Raw genomic sequence first — 23,989 nt, forward strand, 5'->3', positions numbered from 1 at the left:
ATGGAATACAATCGATCGCCGTCCTTCGGCCTCGGCGCTCGAGCGAATCGTCGCGCTTCTACTCAATTGACTATCGACGAGGAAGGCCGTAAACCACTATTCTCCAAACCCTCCCGAGAGAGCCTCGAGCCTCAGAATCCTTCACCAGCTGCGGCAGGAAGTAACAGATTCGTATACTCGCCAACAAACGCTCAAACCAGTGCGACCGGCCGACCCCCCTCTCGCGCCGCGATCCCCCGACCTTCGAGCTCCCTTTCGCAGACGCCCTCCCTCAATTCGAACCACTCCATCGAGATCGTGTCTCCCGGCTCTCGCATCCCCAGACCCAAATCCACAATTGGCATTTTCGCCAAAGGCTCCGGAGTCTCCGTCGCCGAGGCCTGGAAGCTGGCGGATGAGAACCGTGTCCAAACCCTCGAGAAGGCGCGGCGAGCTACCCCCGCAGCCATCGACGCATCACCAAGCCCTGCCCCACGCCCCTATACCAATCGACAGGTCTCGGACGAGTCAAAATCGCGGCGATCTCTTGGCAAAGATGCGGTCGACTACAGCCGTCCTAGACCCCTTTCGAGGATGTCGAGCGACTCGTTGCGAGACAGCTACGTGGGACGGTACGGCGGTAGTCCAGGCTCGAACAGTCTCTCTAGCTCTGGAAGCTTCGATCGTCGACTGAGTCAGTACGAACGGGAGATGGCAGAGTCGCCGAGCGCGTCTCGGGATCAGGAACAATTCTTTGGTAAGACCAGAGTGGGACCAAAGATTGCCGAGACAGGACACACCCTGGCGAGGAGGACAAGCAACAGCAGCCTTAACGGGTCTCAGAGTGCGAACCGGCGGGTAAGTAACAGCAGCTTGAATGGAGGCCCGGGCTTGGGTAGGAGGACAAGCTACGGCAGTCTGAGCGCCAGTCCGCGTCCCGGAGCATTCGCAAAGAGTCATGTTCCTGAAGGACACATCAAGGAGCTCCTGGAGAAGGATGAGAAGGGTATTAAGCGATCCGCCAGGCCGAAACCAGACGATGACAATGCAGCCGATACACCGTTGCCCTCTGTAGAGACCTCCCGTCTGCCTCAGGAGCCCACTCCACCAACCTCTCGCCCGGCTTCTACGAACCCGGATTACCGATCCCCGGACAAGAGTTACGCGTGGCAGCTCGACGCGGATTTCACGGCGGGAGACTTGCAGATTTCAGACAGTCCACGAATAAGAACCGATGGCGCTGGCTTCAGCGAAGCCTCCGATCGACGATCCTCATACGGCAGCGCTTATGCTGAAGAGCAACTCTTGGGGCTGAACGGAAATCTCAGGCGGGAGTCGTCGCTAGGGCCTTCCCCTCGTGCTGGGCGCTCTAATACTCGGATCGACGAGATTCGTCAGCGGGAAGAGAAAGCTAAGGAAGAGCTTGCCGAGTCACGAAAGGCGCTGCCAAGAGCTAGAAACAATACAAGGCTGGAGGAGATTCGCGAAAGAGAAGCAGAGGCAGAGGAGCATTTCGCGAAGCTACCCCGACGCTCCTACTACCCGACACCTGATGATTTACCAGACCGTGAAGAAGTCGATACACAAGCCCCGCCAAAAAACACGAAACTCGACGAGATACGAGCCCGAGAAGCCGAGTCGTTGTCTAAGAAGGCCGTCGCCACTAGTCGATTAGAGGAGATTAGGGAACAAAACTCAATGATGTCGAGATCCATATCGCCGGAAGCTCGGCGAAGCGAGGACTTTGCGAGAGAGTCGACGCCTGTCCGAGAAGCGGCTGGGGAGTTAGTGTGGCCCACAGAGGACGGCGAGCATGTCGCCAACACGCCTGTCACAATCTATCGCAACTCACCTGTACGGGAGCGAAACAAATCGCTGTCTGAGTCGCCGGCGAACCGAAACGAGCGGGCGAGTCCCAAGTCTGCGAGGCCACTAGGTGCGCATGCGCGAACGGACTCGAGAGACTTGTTGCAGAGGCTCGCCAGAGCTGCAAGTAGCAGCCCTGCTCCTGAATCCAATAACCAGCCCGCAGCTACAGATGAGAAAAAGTGGCCAAGCATTGAAGACCTCGAGAAGGAAAGGCTGGAAAAGGCGAATCAGGAGGTAGAGAGATTGGAGAAGGAGAGACGAACGAGAGACAGGCTCGAGAGGGAGAGACTCGATAGGGAGAAGCTGGAGAAGGAGAGGTTGGAGAGAGAGAAGATCGAGATGGACATGCTCGCTAAGGAGAAACTCGAGAAAGAGAGACTCGAAAAGGAGAAGCTCGAAAAGGAGAAGCTCGAAAAGGAAAGACTTGAGAAAGAGAAGCTTGAGGAGGAGAAGCGTGAAAAGTTGAAGCTTGAGATGGAAAGGCTCGAGAAAGAAACATCCAAAGAGACTTCGCAGAGAGCCGAGACACAGCGGCGCAGAAGCGAGCCCAGACGGTCTGCCCCCGAACCCGAACCTAAGGCCAGTCCACCACGACGAAACCGCAGAGAAACTATCAAAGTATCCGAGCCAGCTTCTACTGAGACGAACGGAACAGATGACTCCAAGTCCAGTTCCACGGACGAGCTGAAAGCGCCGGAGGTAGGGAGGCCCCAATCTCGTGTGGACTTCGCTGCAAGGCGCCGAGAACGTCGTCAGAGGTCAACCGACTCAGCCAAGGACAACCGTAAGAGCGTGGCCTTGTCGGATGGTGATCCTACCGACCGCATCGAACAAGAGAGGAACCTTTTCGCGCCTGCGGACAACCAGTCTGAGCGTGGATCGAGAGCACCTTCTGCAGAGCCTACTACCGAGGATGAGGATAAGGACCTCGCCGGCGAGACTCCCCGGCCGAAGAAAGTCGACCCGCTATCTCTCCCTACACCTAAAGTGACTGGGGCTTACGTCGAGACGCCTGCGACGCTAAAGGTTGAGCGTATCGAGGAGAGTACCCTACCCCCATTGAAGAGGCCTGACCCTTCGTCGAATGCGACTTTCGATAGACCGCAGAGCAGAAGAGGATCACGGCCAACCTCAAGAGCAGGCACATTCTTCAAGGCCTCCGAGTCTGGCTCCGAAACGAGTGATCAGAAGGAGACGACCGGAACGAGTACAACTACCAGCCTGCGACGCCGGAATAGATCGACCTCTCGGCCGCGCAAACCTCTGACCAACTCAGTCAAGCCGCCGACAGTCAAGGACGATATAAAGGAACTGCAACGCATCCATCAGATTGAAGACTCTACCTTGGACGATTTTGAGGAGCTGTTTAACATGCAGAAGCTCCAAAACGACCCCGACCTGGATATTGAGTCGATGCTCGATGACATTGCGGTCAAGAAAGAGGAAGTCGCAGCCAAGCCGAACATTCCAACGAGTCAGCGAAACCACGAGCTGGAGCAGTACGACAGGATGAGCAAGACATTGAAGGACGGGCTATTCAACATCCGTAGTGCCAAGCAGGGCATCGAGCGCTTGGAGGGGCAGGTGTCTCACGCCGAGGGCGGCAAACATGATGATGCTGCTACACTTGGGAAAGTGTCGGAGAAGCAGCCGCAAGCTAAGGGGGCACATCACCGTCACAACCTGGATCACGCTCGCGATTGCCCAGACTGCAAGAGCCAGACTCCCATCAAGGAGGTGTCGTACCTTCACCTTCCTGTGCCTAGCCTTTACCGTCGCAACCCCTTCCGCCTTACATTCCTTGGGCTGATGGTCCTCCTTGTGTCGCTTTGGTATGCCGCTGAGTCTGCCATGTGCGAGGCTTACTGCCGACCAACTTCATGTTCATCGACACCTTGCGTCTGGTCACCGACGGATCCCACTTGGGGTGTTGCTATTCCTGTGAAGCTCGATGAGTGGGCCACAGGTGGCTTGGGCCGGCAACTCGCAAACCAATACTCCGAGGAGGCATCAGATCTTTGGGCGGATGCGTTGGATTTTGTGACAGGGACCGATATTACGACTATTGATATCAACACACTTGACTTTTACGACAAGCGACAACTCCGTCGTCGTCTTCGCAAGAAGGGACTTGCGAAGCGGACAGCCGTCGAGTCAGCCAACGACAAGGCCAAGTGGGACGCTTGGCACGCCACGCGCGTGGCCAGCGAGAGGGCGCAAGACGCGAGAGAAATGGGGTATGATATCGGCGACGCGGATGAGAGCCTTGGAGACGATGAGATATTGTGAGAGGAGGTAATTATTCCCGGTTGCTGTACATTACTACTAGTCTTTTACATGCCGCGCTTGCTGCCGGATGACAGCACGCTGGATAAGACGCTTTGGGGCACAGAACTCCTTTGGTAATTAAAGATATTTGCAAATCAACATGGTCCGCCCCGTGGACTCTATACGTGATTTAGCCATGCGTGGGGGACGGATTGGCTGAGTTAAATCACGACATTCCGGGCCGATCGCGGGCTCCGCCGGTTTCCGGGGGGTCAGCCGTCATGGCTCCGGTGAAAATATGGCTTCTTCTAACTTGCGTACTACTAACCCACAACCAACTACACGCACTTACTTGCCTTCAATGTCGTCTAACAAATTTCAAAATGGACGGATCCGACATTAGCTCACAAGTCAAAGCCAGCTTGGTAGAGAAACCCTGGTTCGGCTTCGACCTCGACGACACACTCCACGAATTCCGCCGCGCCTCTTCGGCCGCCACGACGAAGACGCTGGAAGCCATCTCTCGGAAACACGGGACTCCCGTTGACGAGTTGAAGGAGACGTACGGCCACGTCCTCCGCGTCAAGACGGCAGCCGCATTTTCAGACGGTAAGACGTCGTTTGAGTATCGACGGGAACGCTTCTCTTCGGTGCTGGACCGGTTCGGGTCACCCAGCGCCGATGCGGCGTTTTTGGATTCGTTATTGAATATCTATGAGCGGACTTTGAACGCATCGCTCCAGCTGAAGGACGGTGCGGAGGCGTTACTTGAGAAGTTGAAGACTATGGGGAAGAAGGTTGTTGTTATTACGGAGGGTCCGCAGGATGCGCAGGAGAGGACTGTGAGGGAGCTTGGAATTGATGGGTATATTGATTTTCTGGCGACGACGAATTTCTTTGGGGTGGCTAAGACGGAGGGACTGTTTGGGGAGGTGCTGCGGCATCTTGGGATCGGGGCGGGGGAGATTGTGTTTGTTGGGGATAGTGTGGTGAGGGATGTCGAGCCTGCTATGAGGGAGGGGATTTTGAGTGTGCTTTTTGATGAGAGGGGGGAGACTTCTTGGGAGGGGAGGATGATGAAGGTGAAGAGTTTGAGGGATCTTGAGGGCTTATTTGGGGATGGGGATGCGTGAGATGGTAGATAGCCAGTCATTCACGATTGCAGCGCCGAGGCGAATGAAGATGTATTGGCATTCTCCTTCGGATATAGGGCGGTCTTGAGCCGGCTCCATTTTCAATTACGGCGACGCGGAGAATCTGATCAAGTCATGCCTTGGGGGAAGTGATCACTTAGATTGAAGTCATTACGAAGCTTTGCACGGCTGTCAAAAACATGGTAGACGGCTGTGGTAGTAGCGGTATCTTACCAAATTCACGGCGGGACTTGTTTTGAGCACCAACACTTTGCACTCAAAGGTACTGTCAAGCTGATCAAGGTAGTATTGGATTGTTTAGTTCAACGGCGTAGAAGTGCCTGTATGAGATGGCGGTTGAAACAAGCATCATGATCCATGCTCGGCCATCGACGTCACTGGTAAGCGCTGCCATTGCCAACACCAAAGATCGCCAACAAACCAGCAACGTCTGCGCCTCTGTGCTTTCAAACCAGGAACCTACCCCAGATTTTTGCAGTTACCCCTGACCACGATGGCTCGTTTTGAACCGGTTAAAATACCCGTCAAATGCTGGATGACGTCCGTACATAGGTATAGAATCAGCTGTGCTGCGCCGTAGGGCTTGGCAAGACTGCAGTCGGGCGGCTGCCAAGCTGACATTGAGCAACTGGGTAGAGAACCACTGATGAACTAATATCGGATTGTACAAGCATTTCAATCTAGATTGATCATGAAATCTCTTGGGTGAATGATGTTCTATGTATCAAATTTATACGATTACATACAACAGCTGTACCACGATATCTTAGCGAGACTTCGTCTTTCCCACGAACGGATCCGACTAACATAGATAACAACGAGCATTACCATCAACCCGAACTCCAAGCCCCGGTGTTTCTCGTCATCGTCAACTACAACTCCCCGGCTCTGAAAACCAAAACAACCACCTGCCGCAATGGCTACCGCAACATGTCCAGACCCCCACCTCATAACACAACCCACCCACTTTCCTATCCCAGAAAACCTCACATATGTCGTTACGCCAGGCTACAACACGTATGACACGCCCATGGCGGCCTGCTGCGACCCAAATTCACTCCAGCTCGCCGAGGGCTGCTACAAGTGGTGCGAGCTTCCCGCGACCTACGCCGACGAGGACACGGCGCTGTCTAGGTTTATGGCCTGTCATCGTCGCTTGGCCAACAAGGAGAAGATGAGTAGCAACGAACCATCGGAAAACAATGAGACGTCTGGATATCCTTTCTACTTGCACGTTGCGGAAAGCGGACCCGCGGGGTCGGGTGTTACGACTGTGAGAGTTGGTATGTTTGTTTTGGTGGCTTCATTGTTTATGGGTTTGGTTTGATTGTGTTTTTGGTATATGGGTTTCTTGATACAATCAAGATGTCATCCGGACTGTATCAGTATGGTGTTCGAAGCTGGGTCCGAAAGTTGTAGGGTGAAGGGATTCCTGGTGTTCTTGAGTGTAAACATGGCATTGCTGGCCCACCGCAGTCAACTCTATGGAAATATGAGCTTGGATGATTGATGACAGTAACGAGGGAATCGTAATTGACGAACACATTCTTATTTGGTGCCATGTGTCTCTACTCATTGTAAAGATCTTCAAACGCGAAACTTTACGCATCATCCAATCAAGAGGAACATACTTCAAGAGACTCGCAGATACGGATTGCGTATCTGTTGATTGAGATTCGAATCCGCTCGGGTCCCTCAAAGTGTGACAAATCATGAGCAATGAATTTCTCTCCACGGAGACCAAAAGTTCCTGTGGTGTAGATCACCGTTAGTTTCATTGAGATTTCGGTATCAAAGCGAGGGAGCGGTTGATTACCAAGGTGGCCGCAACCCCTCTTCCAATCGACTTACACCGCGACGCGCCAGCTTACAAATCGGCCATCACATCATCTTCAGTCTTACACACCTCACCTCCATACCGTTACTTCGCTATAAACTCACAGCCCGAACCTTCTCATCTCGCTACAAGACCTCAATCGACAAGTTTTCATCCAACCGTAACCACCACCAACATCAAACAAACCCTCATAATGGCACCCATCAGAATCGGCATCATCGGCCTCTCCTCAACCGCAACAACAGCCTGGGCCTCAAGCGCCCACCTCCCCTACCTCCTTTCTCCGCGCGGCCGCTCCAAATACACAATCACAGCCCTCTGCAACTCGAGCGTCGAAGCCGCCCAGCGCGCAGTGAAAGCCTATAACCTCCCCTCCTCCACAAAAGCCTACGGCAGCCCCGCCGACCTGGCCGCGGACCCGGACGTGGACCTCGTCGTCGTCTCGACGCGCGTCGATCAGCACTACGACACGGCTCTTTCCAGCGTCGAGGCGGGTAAGAGTGTGTACGTCGAGTGGCCTCTCGCGCAGGACGCGAAGCGCGCGGGTGAGCTGGCGGATGCGGCGAGGAGGCGCGGGGCAAGGACGGTGGTGGGTGTCCAGGGAAGATTTGCGCCGTCGCTGTTGAAGGTAAAGGAGATCTTGGAGGAGGGGAGGATTGGAAAGGTGTTGAGTAGTGAGGTGAGGGCGGCGGGTGGTTCGTTGGATCGGAATGTTTTGCCGGCTGGGTTGAAGTACTTCACTCAGCGTGAGGTTGGAGGGAATGTGATCACCATCGGTTTTGGTCACTGTGAGTTCATTTCTTTGCCCTTGACATGGGAATCTCACCCATTGCTAACATGAGCGTTCAGTGTTTGACCAGATCCAGCACGTCCTAGGCGAGGCGACCATCCAACACTCGCACACCCAAATCCAACGCCCCGACGTCAAGATCCGCGACCCGTCAACGAAGCAAATCGTCGAGACAGTCCCAAGCAACGTGCCCGACCTCCTCGTCGCAACAGCGACCCTCCCTCCCTCAAACCTCGTCTCCGCCCAAGGCGCCACGCTCCTCGCGCGGTTCCGACGGGGTCAGCCCTTCGCCGGCGAGCCGCAGCTCTCGTGGACCGTCAACGGCGAAAAGGGCGAGATCCGGCTGACATCGCAGAACAGCGTCGCGCTGCAGGCCTTTGCGGACGTGGACGGCGTCAAGATTGAGGTTCAAGACTTTGAGAGCGGCGAGGTGGAGAGTGTGCCGTGGGCGTGGGAGGAGGGGTGGCAGGCGGAGTTGCCTGTGCCGGCGAGATGTGTCGGGGCGGTTTATGAGGCTTTTGCGGAGGGTGAGAGTTTGCCTAGTTTTGAGGATGCTGTGAGGCGGCATGAGCAGGTTGATGGGATTCTCTACAAGTCTGGGTGAGTGAGATGGCTCATATTAATGTGTAGGCTCATGGTCTTGAGGGCAGGGACCCGACTGAGGTGTTTATCTAAGTATTATGAGAAATCTGATCTGCTTCTTCATCACTCAAGTCACTATTCAACGTTTAGTATTGTGCTGTTTGAGATGTCTTGTGTTTTTAAACTCACTTCATGTTTTGGCGTTCACGCTCACTCTCGGTTGAGTCATCCGGCGGCGGCACTAACACGCAGTTAGGCAGACAGTTGCCTTCAAAGTCAGCCTCACTTCTACATCACCCAACACATATAAGCTATGCAAACCTACCACCCCTTACGAACAGCATACAAGCTTCAAATTCAAAGAATCGGTTCGAACCTTACATCCTTAATCACCATGAACACATCGCCAATCTACTTTTGGCGGGAAACAGGGCATGAAGGGTACCTCTCCCAATGGTGGACCTCCAACCCCTTCACCCAATCTCCCTCTCCCTCTTCATCCTCATCCTCGTCCCCATCCTCATCTTCAACCTCCTCCACACCCATAACATTCAAAACAGCAGAACACTACATGATGCACGCCAAAGCCCTCCTCTTCACCGACCCCACCGTCGCCCAATCCATCCTCAAAGCAGACCACCCGCGCAAAGTCAAAGCCCTCGGCCGCAAAGTGCGCAACTTCAACGAAGCGCTGTGGAACGACAACAGAGAGCGCATCGTCCGCGAGGGCAATCTCCTGAAGTTCCGGTCCGCGCCAGCGTTGCGGAAGAAGTTGCTGGCGACGGGGGATAGAGAGCTGGTGGAGGCGAGTCCGATGGATCGGATCTGGGGGATCGGGTTCTCGCCGGATAAGGCACCGGGTTCGGATCGGGGACGGTGGGGGTTGAATTTGCTGGGTAAGATTTTGATGGAGGTTCGGACGGTGTTGAGAGAGGAGGCAGAGGTGGAGGAGGAGAGGAAGGGGAGGAAGAGGGAAGTTGTCGAGGCTGAAGCGAAGAGGAGGCGGAGCGCTGAAGAAAGGGAAGGGAGTCAAGTTGTAGACGAAGGGGCTGTTAAGAAGTCGAGACGAGGAGAGAAAGATGCAGGATCCGTCAAGACGGCAAATGACACGGCTAAAGGGGGATAGTAATGATGGGGTGAGGACATTCTCAGTTCTCGTTTGGTATTACATCGCGAAGTATGGGTAATCGCCTCGTCTACATGAAAGACACATTTTTCCTTCTACACGTACACATATAGCCTTCAAGAGCGGTGTTGGTTTTTGTCTTTCCTCCCCCTTTGGCCACACTTCACATTGTGGCAACGTCGCGTCCAGTGTTCGCCAGTCCCATATGCCCCCGAGTATCTATTTTGTACAAGTAATAAAACACTTTTTTGTCGGCTGAAGATTTTTTGCGAGAAGGGGGCTTCTTTGTAGGTTGTTAATTCATCATCCAAACATCTTCCTCGCTTATGAGAAGTACCGCCCCCTTGAAAAGTTGGGAGTGGTGGGTTACGATAGTAGTAGTGTTGTTGTTGGTGGTAGTTTTGGTTTAGTAGTAGTCCTTTCCGCTCTTCTGCATCTCAATGAGACGCCATCCTCTCGTCTCAGGGTTGCTGACATCCTCTGGTACGCGGGTGATACCGATGGCGTACGTCACCAGCTGCACCTTATCCTCCATGCCGGCCGCGAGCTCGCCAGACTTTGCGTTGCGGTAGACGTGCACCTCTTGTGTCCTGCAGGTGATGACGAAGACGGGGATTTCACCGGGGTCCAGCATGCGGGCGCGGACAATGTCGACGTGGCGGATATCGAGGATCTTGCCGTCCGACTTGAGGCCGGCGGTAAGGTACTGCTTCGTCAGGGCCTCGTACACGGAGTACTGGGCCTCGGAGAGCCAGAGCTTGAGGGTCTCGATGTCGCCCTTGACGTAGGCGTCGAGAACCTCGGGCAAGATGTATTCGCGGAGCTCCTTCAAGAAGGGCTCCGTTCGGAAGCTGGGGTCCATTGTGCGGAACTTCTTGATGACCTGGGCCGTCTCGTTCTCGGCGAACCATCCTCCAATCTTGTCCGTGACGAGTCGCGCGGTCTCGATGAGGGGGTTTTCGGATTCGCGGTAGACCTTGCCGGCGCTGAAGAAGCCCTGGGCGAATTTATTCGAGTCCTTGAACTCGTTCCACGCTTCCTTCCAGGCGGCGTCCTTGTGAATCGTGACGTTTGTGCCGGCGCTTCATCATAGTCAGTTGGGAGTTCCGGACCTGCAGGTAATCCGCTTTTTCGAAAACTTACTTGGGGTCTTCCTCAAAGATCTCTGGCTTGCCGTGCTTAAGGGCCTCAGCCTCGCGCTTCTTCCTACGCTCCTCCTTCTCAACCCAGCCACCGTAGCGCGAGCTGCTGCCGTCGTCGATAACGTCCTTGACGTTCTTGTAGGCCTCGGTTTCGCGGATGGGCTTGGTCGCCTTGTCGAGCGCGTCTCCCGTCACGTTAGCGACCTTGCGGACGCCCTTCATGGCGGTGGTATCCCAGGTCCAGGCGGCACCCTTTCCGATGGCGCCAGCGGTGGTCTTGACAGCGCTCGTCGCAGCAGAAGAGATGGCGCCAGAAGACTTCTCATAGGCCTCGCGGGCTTTGCGGACTCTCTCGCTCTCGGCAAAGTCCTGGATCTCGCCAGACAATGCCTTTGTCGACTCGTTCCACTCCTTGGACTTGCCAAACTCGGCCGTCAGAGTCTCTCTGAAGACCTCCCACGGCGTCTTGTCCCCGTGGGGCGGAGGAGGCGGCATGTCCTCCTTCTTCTCCTTTTGCTTCTCTTCGCCTTCCTTACCCTCCTCTCCCTCGGCCTTCTCGCCCTCCTTCTTCTCGGATGACTCCTCCTTGCCCTCAGACTCGGCGTCCTTGGCCTTGGCTTCCTCGGTGGGCTTCGCGGTATCCTCGGCAGGCTTTGCACCGTCTTCGGTTGCCTTGGGCTTCTCGGTCTGCTGCTGCTGGGGCTGTCTGGCCGTCAGGTGGAAAGACCTGGATTGCATCGAGCTCGAGATGCTGCGGACATCTTCAGGGAGAAACTGTGATCGCAATGAGGTGGGTCGTGCAAAGGTGTGTCGTGATGAGACCAGCACAGCGTTACCACTGATGTCTGTGGAAAGTAGCCGGCTGAAGGCGGGTGTCCTGCTGTGGTTTTGGACCGCCGCCCGCGCGGAAGCTCTTACGAGCGCATTCTGAGGATTTCTCCTCGCCGATTGCACGAGAGAGTTCATACTGTGTGTGTGTGTGTGTGTGTGTAGTATAACCCAAGCCAACCGCCTCTCGACGATAAACGCAAAAGAGGATCTTAGGAAAAAGAGAGGGAGGAGAGGGGCGGAAAGGGGATGCAGATGACGATTGGGGGCGAGTAAAGTTGCAAAGAAATTTTGGCTCGCGACAGGTTCCGACGGGGGTTCCAGAAGCTCTGGCGCTGCAGTGCTGGGCGAGCGATCTCGGTTGACAGCGGAGCGCGGAAAAAATCTGGGCCCCTGTTCAACCGAAGACGACCCGGCGCGCCACTCGGGAGCCAATCAGATAGCGGCAATGTCTCCAGACGTTCTAACGGGAGCTTTACCAAATTTCTGAAATCTTCATTGCAGCTGGGCCATCATCGTCACGGACAGGTCGCCCTCTCTCCCCCTATTGCGACAGGAAGCCTGATACAACTCCTGCGATGAGCTCCGCACCGACGACTCGCCTCTTGGCGAGATCCATCTTCCAGACTGCCGCCCGTCCATCCCCGATAGCACGATGCTCCCCGGCATTCCTCCGACCCTTCTCTCAGACCCCGATTCAGCGCGCCGACGATGCGAAGAAAGGAGGCCAGGAGCTTCTCGCTGCCATGTACGGCTCCCGCTCCACAGCCTCAACACCGGCACCGACACAGGGAACTAGCTCGCCCAGCCACAACCAGACAATGCTTCTCCAAACCCTGAACAAGGCCGCCGGCAAGTCGCTAGATGGCGGTCTCGCCTCAAGCGGCTCAGGCCTCGACGACCTTGTCCCCGAACAGGAGGACCTCTTGGAGCCGTACCACATGCACATCTACTCCCACAAGCACAACACGCACGTGACGGTCACGAAGCCCGACCGTGGCGCCATCATCTCCCTGTCGACCGGCAACATCGGCTTCAAGAAGTCCAAGAGGAAAGGATACGACGCCGCCTACCAATTGACGGCATACGTCCTCGAGAGGTTGAACTACGCTGGATGGCACAAGAAGATCAACAAGCTCGAGATCGTGCTCAGAGGATTCGGCGTTGGACGTGACGCGGCAGTTAAGGTTCTCATGGCCCCCGAAGGTAAGCTCTGGAGAAGCAAGGTCATTCGGGTGGCGGACTCAACGAGATTGAAATTTGGTGGAACAAGGAGCAAGAACCCAAGACGTGTCTAGAAAGGGGGTACGCTGTCTGGAGTTCGCGGGGGAAGAACAACGCAACAACGCCTGTACAATACATGTACAACTGTATCATATCACAAGAGCAAATTTCCTTGCATTCTCATGGTTTTATATCAAAAATGCAGATGTCCAACCCCACTGGTATCAAGTGCTGTACGCCCATTAAACCCAAACGCCAGACCTTTGTAACGCCAAATATACCGCATACCCTGTTGTAGAGAATCGACGACGACAACCTCTACTTTCGAACCGGAGCCCTTTCGGCAGCAGGTAGGTCGCGACCCGCAGTATCCCGTACGGCCTTCTTGCCCTTGCCGTTGCCGCCACGGCGTCGTTCCTCCTCGCTATCCCAATCGGCGTCCTCCGCTTGACCCTTGGAGTTCTCGGTGAGGAACCTCGGCGGCGATTGCTTCAGCATCCTAGAGCCTTCGTGAGCACGATCATCCTCCTCCTCCTCTTCCAGGAGTGCGCCGTCGGCGGTATCGTACTCGGGTGGGTCGATCCAGTCCCTAGGGACAACGCAGGGTAATGCGACGCCGATGCTTGCCGCACGGTTCAGCCAGCCGGGACCGGGACGGCCGGTAAGCTTTCTGCAGAGATAGGAAGTGAAGTGGTTGCAATTTTTCGTCAAGAGGTTATAGGAGGTTCCGAGGAAGTCTCTCGAGGCTTCTTCCAGAATCGCGTCGATCTCGGCCTGGGTTGCAAAGGTAAAGCCGTGGAGGATCTCGGACTTGAAAGTGCCGCCGGGGGGCTCCGTCTTGGGCTTTGTCCAGTATACTCCCGTCACACCTCGTCGCTCGTGCCCGCCGTAGGCGTACTCTCTGCCATTGATCACAACACCCGAGTGCAGTAGTGAAGCGCCAAATGTCCAAAGAACAGAGGATAGGCGTCCTGGCTGTAGTCACTTTGTTAGCTGGGCTGGCGGTGACGGAACCAAGCTGTCGGTTCGGTGGGTCCGAGCAACTTACAGGTAGCAGATCATAGACATGGATTGTGACTTCGGTTTTGGATAATGACAATGTCGACCTATGCGACGCGGTAGACTGCCTGGGATTGCTCGATCGTGGAGGCATGTTTTTCTGCAATTTGTCGGGTGAGGTGTTTTTGTAGGTTGCGGGTGCTGCTGCCTTTTTGACGTATTCCAGGTTACGTCGTGAGAGCCTGGGCAGCTGCGAGTCGGGTGGGAGGGGCGCGGCGTTGTTGGAGAAGATGAGACGAGGCACGAAACGGGGAAGAGGGCCAGTCTGGGGAATAAATGCGCTTAGGGAATACTTTCGAGGACACGAGATATGGGGGATGTTTCAGTGAATGAAGGACGCAAATACAACGAAATAGGCTGGCTGCAGAATGAACAGAAACGTTTGACGGAACTCGCGACGAGAAGGAGACGGAAGCAAACGCAATGCACCCGGCAAAGAACCTCAAGGCAGGTCTCGTAGCTTAGGTTCCTTGGGCTTGGCTCGGGCGGTGCTCGGCGCTGAGAAAGCGGGCGTCAGCAGAAAGGCAAAGTACTGCATTGAACAACCTCAAGGAGCCTGGAGGTTGCTGGTTGATGGGAGCTTGAAGGTTAGGTCAGGTACTTGGGTAGCCAGACGTGGGCCATAGAAATCGGGTGGTGGTATGCGGGATGCACAAGTACTCTTCACTGCAAGCGGGTTGAGCCAATTGCGATCCAATAGGATGCAAGGAATGAGGTCAGAGGTGGCTCCCAGCCCCGCGCTTTCCTCCAGCTTCTTTCGGGCTTCGAGCTTCCCAGCTTGGTTGCGTGGTTGCTGGGATCGTTCCTGCCTTGCTTCCACTGTTCAGTGGTGCTGTCAGCGCCTTCCAGGTTTAGGTGGTGGCGGCGCGACGGCGGAATAGAAACGCCGGGATGGAAGTTGGCCCCCTTCAGGTACCTGGGCCCCGTTTTTGGTGGGGCACATTAAAATTCATCTAACAAGGCCGGCCACAACACCTCCGTCGCGAAAGCTTTTTCTTCTCGATCAAACAATCTGCGAGGTTTCTCTTCCTCTTTCTACTCTCTTCTCTCTCTACCGCTCTGCTCTCTGAGTCGTCGGGCAAATCCGCGTGATTGAGGGCTGGTCACACAGCCAAGAGTCGCCAAAACGACGTCCTTCATCCTCCTCCCTTCTTCCTTCACTTCTAAATCTCCCTCTTTGCTACCCCGCGCAGCTAGCTCTGCCTTTCGCCAAGCTCAAGTGCTTCACTGCACTTTACTCTACACCACCAAACGTCACTACGCAAAATCAAGACGCACAATGCCTCCCAAGAAGCAAGTCGTCGAGGAGAAGATCCTCCTGGGCAGGCCCGGTAACAACCTGAAGAGTGGAATTGTGGGTGCTGCGCCTTGAGCCTTCGCTTTCGCCTTGGCCTTAGAACCTGTCCGGGATCAGGCTGACCCCCCTTCTCTTCTCTTCAGGTTGGCCTTGCAAACGTTGGAAAGTCCACCCTCTTCCAGGCCATTACCAAGTGCAACCTGGGAAACCCGGCCAACTTCCCCTACGCCACCATCGACCCTGAGGAGGCACGTGTCATCGTCCCCGATGAGCGCTATGATTGGCTTTGCGAAAAGTACAATCCCAAGTCGCGCGTGCCTGCCAACCTTACGGTGTACGATATCGCTGGTCTGACGAGAGGTGCCTCCACTGGCGCTGGTCTTGGTAACGCCTTCTTGTCGCACATTCGCGCCGTCGATGCCATCTTCCAGGTCGTTCGTTGCTTCGACGATGCCGAGATTATCCACGTCGAGGGTGACGTCAACCCTACCCGTGATCTCGACATCATCAGCGACGAGCTGCGGTTGAAGGATATCGAGTTCACCGAAAAGGCCCTCGAGAACCAGAAGAAGAAGACTCGCTCTGGTGGCAAGGGCCTCGAGCACAAGAAGGCTATAGAGGAGCAGGCTACCATTGAGAAGATCCTTCAGCACTTGAAGGACGGCAATGAAGTCCGCAAGGGTACCTGGGGCCCCAAGGAGGTAAGACTGACAACTACATTTCTTTTCCTCATCCCACGCCTCTCGTCACATGATGACAAAGGATCTAAGATCCGAATTATAAACCCAGCTCTTCGAATGCTACGGCATATTGAGACAAAAAACCCATTCTGATTTGACACAACTCCCTCATACAATCTTGTTGCAAAACACTTGTGAGAGAAAACCATTTCTGACAAAAACGACAGATCGAGGTCATCAACCCCTTGTTCCTCCTTACCGCCAAGCCCGTCGTCTACTTGGTCAACCTCTCAGAGAAGGACTTCATTCGCAAGAAGAACAAGTACCTTCCCAAGGTTGCCGAGTGGGTTAAGGAGCACGCCCAAGGCGACCCCATCATCCCCATCTCCGTCTCTTTCGAGGAGCGTCTGACCCGCTACGAGACTGAGGCCGAGTCCAAGGAGGAGCAGAAGAACGTTGGCGCCGAGTCCGCTCTGCCCAAGATCGTTCTTCAGATGCGCAAGGTCCTCAACCTTGGCAGCTTCTTCACCACCGGCACGGACGAAGTCCGCCAGTGGACTCTCCGCAACGGCACCAAGGCGCCCCAGGCTGCTGGTGTCATTCATACCGACTTTGAAAAGACCTTTATTCAAGTCCTCGTCTACAACTTCACCACGCTGAAGGAGCTCGGCACTGAAGCCGAGGTCAAGGCTAAGGGCAAGGTGATGACGAAGGGCAAGGACTACGTTGTGGAAGATGGAGACATCTTGCTCATCAAGGCCGGTGCTGCCAAGGGTTAGAGAACGAATATCTGATGGAAACTTGAGATATTGGGAATGGTTAAAAGCTCTGCCTTTTCGGTTTAGATATCACTGCCGGTTAATAGAGGTCCTTTGCCACCATAGGCTGCCAGATGTGAGATGTGTGAAATTTGTGAGATCAAGGGTGAAATACTGCAATGAAAAATGTTGTACATATGAAGTACTTGAAAAAAGAGCCATGTGCTTGTTTCCTGGCTGCCTGTGTCCCTTAATCGCATAAAGGGGGGTTCCCCCGACCCAGCTTCTGAGCGACCGCAGCACAGACCAGTTGGCTTCGATACCTGCTGAGCTTCATTCAAGTTCAAAGTGCTGCTGTATGTTCTCTCCAACAACACCTTTGAGATCCCTTCAACCTTCAATACGATGTCTCAACCTCCAATAAATCGTGGGCATGGACGAAACATATCAGTGACGAGGCGTGAGTGCTTATCATCCACCATGTTAAAACCTCCTCCAACTTTAGAGCCCGCTTTCTTCTCATTCTAGGTGCATCTCATCACCCTGGCCCTGGCAGAAGCTATGGCCTATAGCTCATGAATGAGACTAAGAATGAGGGAGGGAGTGTCACCGAATCTTCACTAATACGTTTCGTACAGCGGTTCGTCCACGGTCCTCGACTAAGGGTCCGCTCGACCTGGACGAGTGAGTTTTACTTCTCATATTGCCATGTTGGCCTTCTCTGACAGGCTTCAAGCACTCCTCTGAATGACCCGTTGTCACCAAAAGCCGCCGCCACAGAAGACACGACGCAGCAACGCCCAATATCAGGACAACGCTCTCCAGCGCTGCCTCACTCTCCCGCCGCTCCGCCCGTGAAGACAACCGTCACCAAGGACTTTGGCTTCCTCCTGCGGCCCGAGATCTACCACACCATCCAACCCGTCAACGTCCCGGTCGCATTCAGGAACTCGTCCAAGCAGCCGCCGGCCGATGCTCCGCTCGAAGACCTGCTGGCAAAGGGCCACTTCCGCGCCGCCGCCATTGCCGCGGTCCAGGAGCTGACGGCCACGGGCAGCCCAGGCCGGCCGCGGGTCGCACCGTCGGACCACCAGAGGATCTTTAGCCTGCTGTACACGCGGCTGGCGTGCCTGACGCTCATCGACGCGACGGCGGTGGCGGCGCAGGAGGTGAGGGCGCTGGAAGATTTGAATGCAGGCGTCTACATTGACGAGACCACGGGCGAGCACTTGGTGCCCTGGGAGCTGCGCGTGCTTAACGTACGGCTACAGGCTCTCGGGTTCAGCGACCCGCGCAGGTCCGTCATGAGCTACCACGACCTGGCGCGGGAGGCGCGCGAGCAGATCAGCAAGGCGACGGCACGGCACGATAACTCAGCGAGGGAGCTCTGGAAGGCGCGGCTGCAGGATCTGGGCGTTGCTGTCGCGGGCGCGCTGGTGGAGATGGATGACCCCGCCGGCGCGGCGCATCACTTGGCTACGCTCAAGGACCGCGGGAACGGAAAGATGGCGCTATCGAGGGCCCTGTTGTGGCTTCACTTGGGGGATGCGGACGCGGCGAGGCGCTGCGTTGTGCCAGGGGAGGGCTCTGGGGAGGACGGGAAGCATGCTGAGACGGTTGTGGGCGCGCTTTGTCAGATGGCTGATGGGGAGTATGAGGCGGCGCTTGCGACCTGGAGAGGGCTGAGGGAGGAAGTTGCGGATGAGATGATTGGTGTCAACATGGCGGTGTGTCTTCTTTACACTGGCAAGTTGACAGAGGTGAGTGCTTTTCCTTCTCGGGCCTTTTCCCTCGTTCTCGTGTTGTTACTTGTGGTCTCATTTCATGACACACATTTCGTGGAAACTCAAGCATGACAAAGACGGCTAACAACCAGCCATACATCAGGCACGAGCCATTTTTGAGGACATGGTCGGATCCGGCTACTCATCGCACACTCTCTTGTTTAACCTCAGCACAACCTACGAACTCTGCACGGAGCGGAATCGGAACCTGAAGGTGAGGCTCGTTGATAAGGTGGCCGATCTGGAGGAGACCCCAAGAGGTTGGGAGAAGAACAATGCCGACTTTAAGTTGTAAAATCGCAAAGGAAATAAAAGTATGGCTTCGTGATGATCCTTCGAGCCGATGAGCCTATGGAGCATACCTGAAGGTAGGATAGGATTGTCATGTATTACTGTGCAAGCCTCATGTCCGTGTGGTCCCCGAAAACGGACTTGCCCAATTGGAGCCATCCTAGCAGATTACACCCCTGTCGGTTCAATGAACCAAGTCTCCGCACTGGCATGCACAGTCGGGGACCGGACTTGCTTACAACGCTTACCAAGATGCTTACCTACGAGACTTGCATGCTTTTGCAGACTGACAAACCGTACAGTCAACACCAGACGAAGTGCAGGTCGGCCGCTGGAGGGAAGCCAAGTCTTTTTGCGGCGGGGGGCAGTGATGCGAATACGGTTCTGATTTGTGTTCAGATGTTCAGATGGTGAGGTGATGTAAAAAGGATGGACTTCCCGCGGTTTCCGGCGCCTGGCGGTGACGTTTTTGATGTTGGGACTTGTAATGTTCTTATTAGAGACGTCGCCGGTGGAAGTTCTCACGAGCCACGCATATCCTACTTTGTTAATCAACTGTGAAGTCGACAGCTGAACAGGTAGAGTTCGACTCACACAACAAGAGACCCGTTTTCAATTTCACAGTTCATTTCAAACAACATGGAATCCAGAACCTTTCAGGAGCGAACTCTTCACCTGCTAGAGAGAATCGCAGAATCTCAGACGGCATTAGAAGCGCGCCTAGTCACAATGGAGACGATGCTCTCCCACCACAACACGCAGCCGCCGCAACACCTATCTTTTCCACAATTCCGCCAGCTGCCCCCCGAACTACGACTCCGAGTCTGGTCCCTCGTCGCCATTCCCTCACGGGTTCTGCGTCTAGACGCACGGGATGGGAAGAAGACGAAGTCACACAAGTCAGGATCTCCGCCGCCGCTGTTACGACCGCCCGCCATCGCCGGAGCGTGTCGTGAGTCGCGGGCCGTGGCGACGAAACATGGCGCGCTGGCGAGGCTCACGTACGAGGGGGGCGAGGTGGGCAAAGGGGGGAGGACGCGGTGTTACTGGTTTGATGGGGATCGCGATGTGCTGGAGTTGGATAGCTGGGTTGACGTCGAGGGGGACCAGCCGCGGGGCATTAGAGGACTTGTACAGAGGGCGAGGCATGTTCTCGTGGGTCGTGCTGAGGCGGAGTGGTATGCCCGCCTGTTCGAGCGCGCGGCGCTGGTGAAGCGCGTGAGTTTGAAGTTTGATGTGTTGGGTGTGCGGTGTAGCACGCATGGTCGTGATGCCGTGAGACGTATGTTTGGCGGAGGCGGGGCTGAGACTACGATCGTTGTTACGGACTTGGAGGACGCGGATGAGATTGCGCGAGTGAAGAGCGTGCTGGGCTCTGGATGGCGGAACCCGGTGTTTTTGGAGTTTGATCTGGAGCTTTGGGCGAGGAGCGGGACGGAGAGGGTTGGACGGGCTGTGAGGGATGAGAAGTGGATGAGGAGGTTGAATGGGACGTGGGCGAGCGAGGTTGCGAGGGGGTGGGTTATGGCTCGGGCTGGGGCGTCTATACTAGCCAATGACGGCGGTAGAGGGGATGGGGGTGATCAAGAGGAAGATGGAGTGAGAGTTACGAGTGACAAGGGAGCCTCAGAGATGAAGTTACGGATTGCGAAGGCGACGGCGTTAGATGTCGAGGATGAGTATGTAAGGCAGGCGCTTTTGGGTATGCCCGAGGTCAGGTTTGTGAGAGCATATTGTCTTGATGAAGACTACAATGCCTGTTGTTCATAGCAAAGCGGCCTTTGTCATCTTTGGCTTTCAACTACCGCCCTTCAGCGAGACCTTGCGGCTATGAGCTTCACGCCGACTTCAGTCTCGTCTCCGTCCCGTCAAGCTCACTTGGCCGTCAGTCTTCCCGCTTCAGACGGCTCCAAGTTAAGGCTTCTATCGAGAGAAGAAGCATGTGCACAAGGCTCTGCTCGTCTAACCGTTGCTCCACAGAGGCATTACACCGTAGGCAAGCCGGTACTGTTCAGACTGTAAGCCAAACTCCATTCGTCTGACCTCCAGAATTCGAAATGTGTTGGGTTTTCACGGTCACCATTCATCCTCAGCGCAAGTACCTCCCAGACATAGGTTCCAGCCGGCACAAATGTCCTGTTGTTCTCGGAGCCGCCCCAGAACCAAGCCGCAGTCATTGGCTCCGCGTCTGTTCCGACGGTGTCGTTGTGGAATGGTGCTTCGCCAGTCTTGGTATTCACCATGGAATACTTCACTAGCCTGCTCCTCACGACTTGCTGGAAGGCAAATCCTGGACATACGCTATCCAGATAGGTGATGGGGTTCTCATCTATGCCGACGCTGGCGTTATACGTGGCATTGAATATCCTTCCGGGCTCAACATCATTGAATGCGACATTCGGCAGCTTGACTCCAATCAATTTGGTCTGAGTCCGATCAATGATGGGTAAGTTGAGCAGAGATCCTCCATAGCCAGTATAGGGCACTGTCAGAAGATTAGCCTCAGAAGCTGATGATTGGACTGATATGTAACCGCCGAAAAACGACAGCCGAGCTGCGGCATCAGCCAAGTCGGGTTCGGAGAGGATCGATACTGCTACGGATGCAGATTCACCGCCCTTCAACGTTAGAGTCGTGGGAGTAATCGATAGGTTGGTGTAGGCATCGCTGATGTTGGGCAAAGAGAAGGTGTAAGGGGCTGCAGGATCGATCACGTAACCTGACCCCGCTGGTAGATGATCCAGCTGGTAAGTGAGCTCCTCAACACCCGTGTTGGCGAGGGTGAAACTTAGGAACGGTGGTCTGTGATCGGTGTCATTGAAAGCAAGATCCGTCACGCTGACCGTCGTGACGCTCCGCACAGCACTCCAGGCATCGACCCTCCCACCTCCTTGCTGCTGAACCGGGGCCTTGATAGCATGAACCATGAAGTTTGGAATACCATCGTTGTAGTCTACAGGACGTGCCGTGGCCACGATAGCATTGCGGATCTGGCGCGGCGACCACTCGGGATGAGCAGACTTCACGAGGGCCGCGACGCCGCCCAGGTACGGGGTTGAGAAGCTAGTTCCGGCCCATACGCCGAGGCCGCCGAGACGTGCAGGGAACGGCATGGCGACGTACTGCGACGGTCCGAGAACGGCAACGCCCATATGTGTATCCAAAGCCGGACCCCAAGTTGTCCAGGATGATGGCGTGAGGCCTGTCTGGTTGTTGGGTATGAAGCTGAGGTTCATGTCGGCTGACGATGGATCGCCTGTCAGGGAGAGATCGACGCGGCCGTGTTTCGCGAGCAGCGATACGAGTCTTGAGGCTTCGTCGAAACCGATGTTGACTGCCGCACGTACAGAAGGGTTTAGATTCGTACTACCCATGCGGGGGATGCTGAGTGCGTGAACGGTATAATTGGGAGCGTAACCCATGACATATGGTATTCCGTACTTGGTGGTGATATCCAAAGACGCGTCATCGGGGTCACTCCAACATTCGTATCTAGACTGGAGAAGAATCGTAGTTGCCGGATTTGAGGGCGGTTTTGCGCCGGTTGGAAGAGGTCGGCAAGGAGACACAACATCTTGGGGTCCCTCCAGAGCCGCAGGATCGAAAGCGCCAGGCCACCACAACGTCAGGTTGATCTGGGCGGGCATGTCGAATATTTGCGTATCGGTGGGATCACTCGGGTGATAGTATACTGGACCAGTCTCACCGCCTGCTGTCCAGTTCCCTTGCCATGTATACACAGGGACGAGGGAAGTATCGTAGGTACCGATAGCCATGCCGCCGCGACTGGCCGTGGGGGCTCTGATCGAATACAACCCCGGACCGGTGTTACCGGCAACAGTGGTTACAAGAGTGCCGTTGTCGAACATACGCTCTATTAACGCGGGCCAAGGGGCTAGCCTGATAGTCAGCAAGTGAACGCGGTCAATCAGTAGGCAGATGGAGGCGCATCAGTTGCCCGTCTATACAGGACAAGCACCACTTACCTTCAGGATATTCCAACTCGTAGCTGTAAGGAATGGAAATGATGTCCAGATGCCGCTCGTACATGTGAAGGAAGTCATTCACCTGGTCGTCTCCGTTAATGGGGTTGACGCAGTCAGAGTTGGCGATCGCTTCAAAGGTGGCATCCGGTGCGACACCGGTATAGCCCCATTGCGGATCGCCCTTTCCGCCGGCGATGCCGAGATTCCCGGTGCCGTGCGGGTCACAGCTCCCGGCAGAGTCGTTGGCGCCGGTCCGCAAGTTGGTGGTATATGCGATGTTCGTTGCTACCAGGCCAGGTGCGGTCACATCAATCGCGGCATCCATGATGGCAACGCGGACGTTTGCGCCAGTTACATTCTCCTCGTGTAAGCGCAAGACACCAGTGTCCTCATGCGAAGCCCGGAGAAGCGCGGCCTTGGAGGCGATCCTGGTGCTGTCGACATTGGCTTGCACAGCGCCTCTGCGGCCAGGTTCGTTGATTTCTGGATGCTTTGGCTCTCCGGGTGGGAGTTGCTGTTGCTTTGACGTTCTCTGGTATTCGAACAAGCCCCCTTCGGAGGGAAGACGCCATACATTTTGGGCATTAGTGATGATAGCGATTGTATCCAACGATGGTTGGTGGAGTTGAATCGCTCCTTCGCCGCATTTCAGCGAGAAAGAGGCTCCGTGAAGAATGTTTGAGTTGTACTCGCGAAACTTAGTGACGGAGCAGTAGAATCCATATTCTACAAGTCCATCCTCGATGGTCAATGGCATACCTTCAGACTATCGCCATATGTTAGCGCCTTCAGTCATGGAATGTCCCACAGACAAGGTACCGCACGCTCTCCGTCGTAAAGCCATATTCAATGACATAGCTACTACGAGGTTTTCCACCTATAGGTAATGGGACAAGTGCAGCGGTGAAGCCTGCAAAGATGAGTCCGAGATGTCGAATGCAGCGCATGATGCGCAAGCGAATGTATGAGAATTAAGGACTTCGACATTGACGACAGTCTACCATACACATATCTGATAAAGATGCTTAGTGAGGTTTTATGTACTAAGGATCTTATAGGTGGGTTTAGGCTTCGCAAAGGTAGCATATCCATCCGAACCGGCCGACATCAGACCGCTAGGTCGAACTCTAGATAGATTACAATAATCAGGATTCTTGCTCTCCTTCTCAAAACAGCCTGGCACCTCGCGATGTTTTTAAAGTAAGTAAGGATTTGATCCGATACCGAGCTTCGTGGGCCGGTCTTCCCGGCTGACCTCTACACCCGCGCATGCCACGCGTGCCGCGCTTCCGATGGGTGTTGAAAGGTACGCCATGAGACCATTCAACAATTCTT

General features: G+C 55.1%; 8 protein-coding genes across 8 annotated transcripts; 5 read left to right on the forward strand and 3 right to left on the reverse strand.

The window, feature by feature from the left end:
* On the forward strand, positions 1-4,137 carry CLUP02_11958 (uncharacterized protein; the record flags this gene model as incomplete). The annotated part of the gene is made up of 1 exon (XM_049290923.1): positions 1-4,137. One exon carries the CDS (start codon positions 1-3, stop codon positions 4,135-4,137), a length of 4,137 nt encoding a protein of 1,378 aa, XP_049148068.1.
* Positions 4,138-4,499: 362 nt separating this feature from the next.
* CLUP02_11959 (uncharacterized protein) lies at positions 4,500-5,249 on the forward strand (the record flags this gene model as incomplete). The annotated part of the gene is made up of 1 exon (XM_049290924.1): positions 4,500-5,249. One exon carries the CDS (start codon positions 4,500-4,502, stop codon positions 5,247-5,249), a length of 750 nt encoding a protein of 249 aa, XP_049148069.1.
* A 937-nt stretch (positions 5,250-6,186) lies between these two features.
* CLUP02_11960 (oxidoreductase family protein) lies at positions 6,187-9,605 on the forward strand (the record flags this gene model as incomplete). The annotated part of the gene is made up of 4 exons (XM_049290925.1): positions 6,187-6,553; positions 7,068-7,895; positions 7,957-8,497; positions 8,843-9,605. 4 exons carry the CDS (start codon positions 6,187-6,189, stop codon positions 9,603-9,605), a joined length of 2,499 nt encoding a protein of 832 aa, XP_049148070.1.
* Positions 9,606-10,011: 406 nt separating this feature from the next.
* On the reverse strand, positions 10,012-11,713 carry CLUP02_11961 (Tim44-like domain-containing protein; the record flags this gene model as incomplete). The annotated part of the gene is made up of 2 exons (XM_049290926.1): positions 10,012-10,687; positions 10,749-11,713. The coding sequence occupies 2 exons, from the start codon at positions 11,711-11,713 to the stop codon at positions 10,012-10,014; spliced, it is 1,641 nt and encodes a 546-aa protein (XP_049148071.1).
* A 440-nt stretch (positions 11,714-12,153) lies between these two features.
* Positions 12,154-12,873, forward strand: CLUP02_11962 (uncharacterized protein; the record flags this gene model as incomplete). The annotated part of the gene is made up of 1 exon (XM_049290927.1): positions 12,154-12,873. One exon carries the CDS (start codon positions 12,154-12,156, stop codon positions 12,871-12,873), a length of 720 nt encoding a protein of 239 aa, XP_049148072.1.
* Positions 12,874-13,117: 244 nt separating this feature from the next.
* On the reverse strand, positions 13,118-13,952 carry CLUP02_11963 (uncharacterized protein; the record flags this gene model as incomplete). The annotated part of the gene is made up of 2 exons (XM_049290928.1): positions 13,118-13,774; positions 13,848-13,952. 2 exons carry the CDS (start codon positions 13,950-13,952, stop codon positions 13,118-13,120), a joined length of 762 nt encoding a protein of 253 aa, XP_049148073.1.
* Positions 13,953-15,137: 1,185 nt separating this feature from the next.
* On the forward strand, positions 15,138-20,502 carry CLUP02_11964 (uncharacterized protein; the record flags this gene model as incomplete). Its single annotated transcript, XM_049290929.1, has 13 exons — positions 15,138-15,212; positions 15,299-15,856; positions 16,063-16,609; positions 16,720-16,729; positions 16,858-16,949; positions 16,978-17,053; positions 17,194-17,277; positions 17,330-18,353; positions 18,481-18,668; positions 18,779-18,985; positions 19,097-19,225; positions 19,271-20,386; positions 20,439-20,502. 13 exons carry the CDS (start codon positions 15,138-15,140, stop codon positions 20,500-20,502), a joined length of 4,170 nt encoding a protein of 1,389 aa, XP_049148074.1.
* Positions 20,503-20,653: 151 nt separating this feature from the next.
* CLUP02_11965 (serine endopeptidase) lies at positions 20,654-23,601 on the reverse strand (the record flags this gene model as incomplete). Its single annotated transcript, XM_049290930.1, has 3 exons — positions 20,654-22,563; positions 22,655-23,420; positions 23,467-23,601. 3 exons carry the CDS (start codon positions 23,599-23,601, stop codon positions 20,654-20,656), a joined length of 2,811 nt encoding a protein of 936 aa, XP_049148075.1.
* Positions 23,602-23,989: the final 388 nt, after the last annotated feature.

Source organism: Colletotrichum lupini, chromosome 6 (genome assembly GCF_023278565.1).
Source record: "Colletotrichum lupini chromosome 6, complete sequence".
NCBI classification, from domain to species: Eukaryota; Fungi; Ascomycota; class Sordariomycetes; order Glomerellales; family Glomerellaceae; genus Colletotrichum; species Colletotrichum lupini.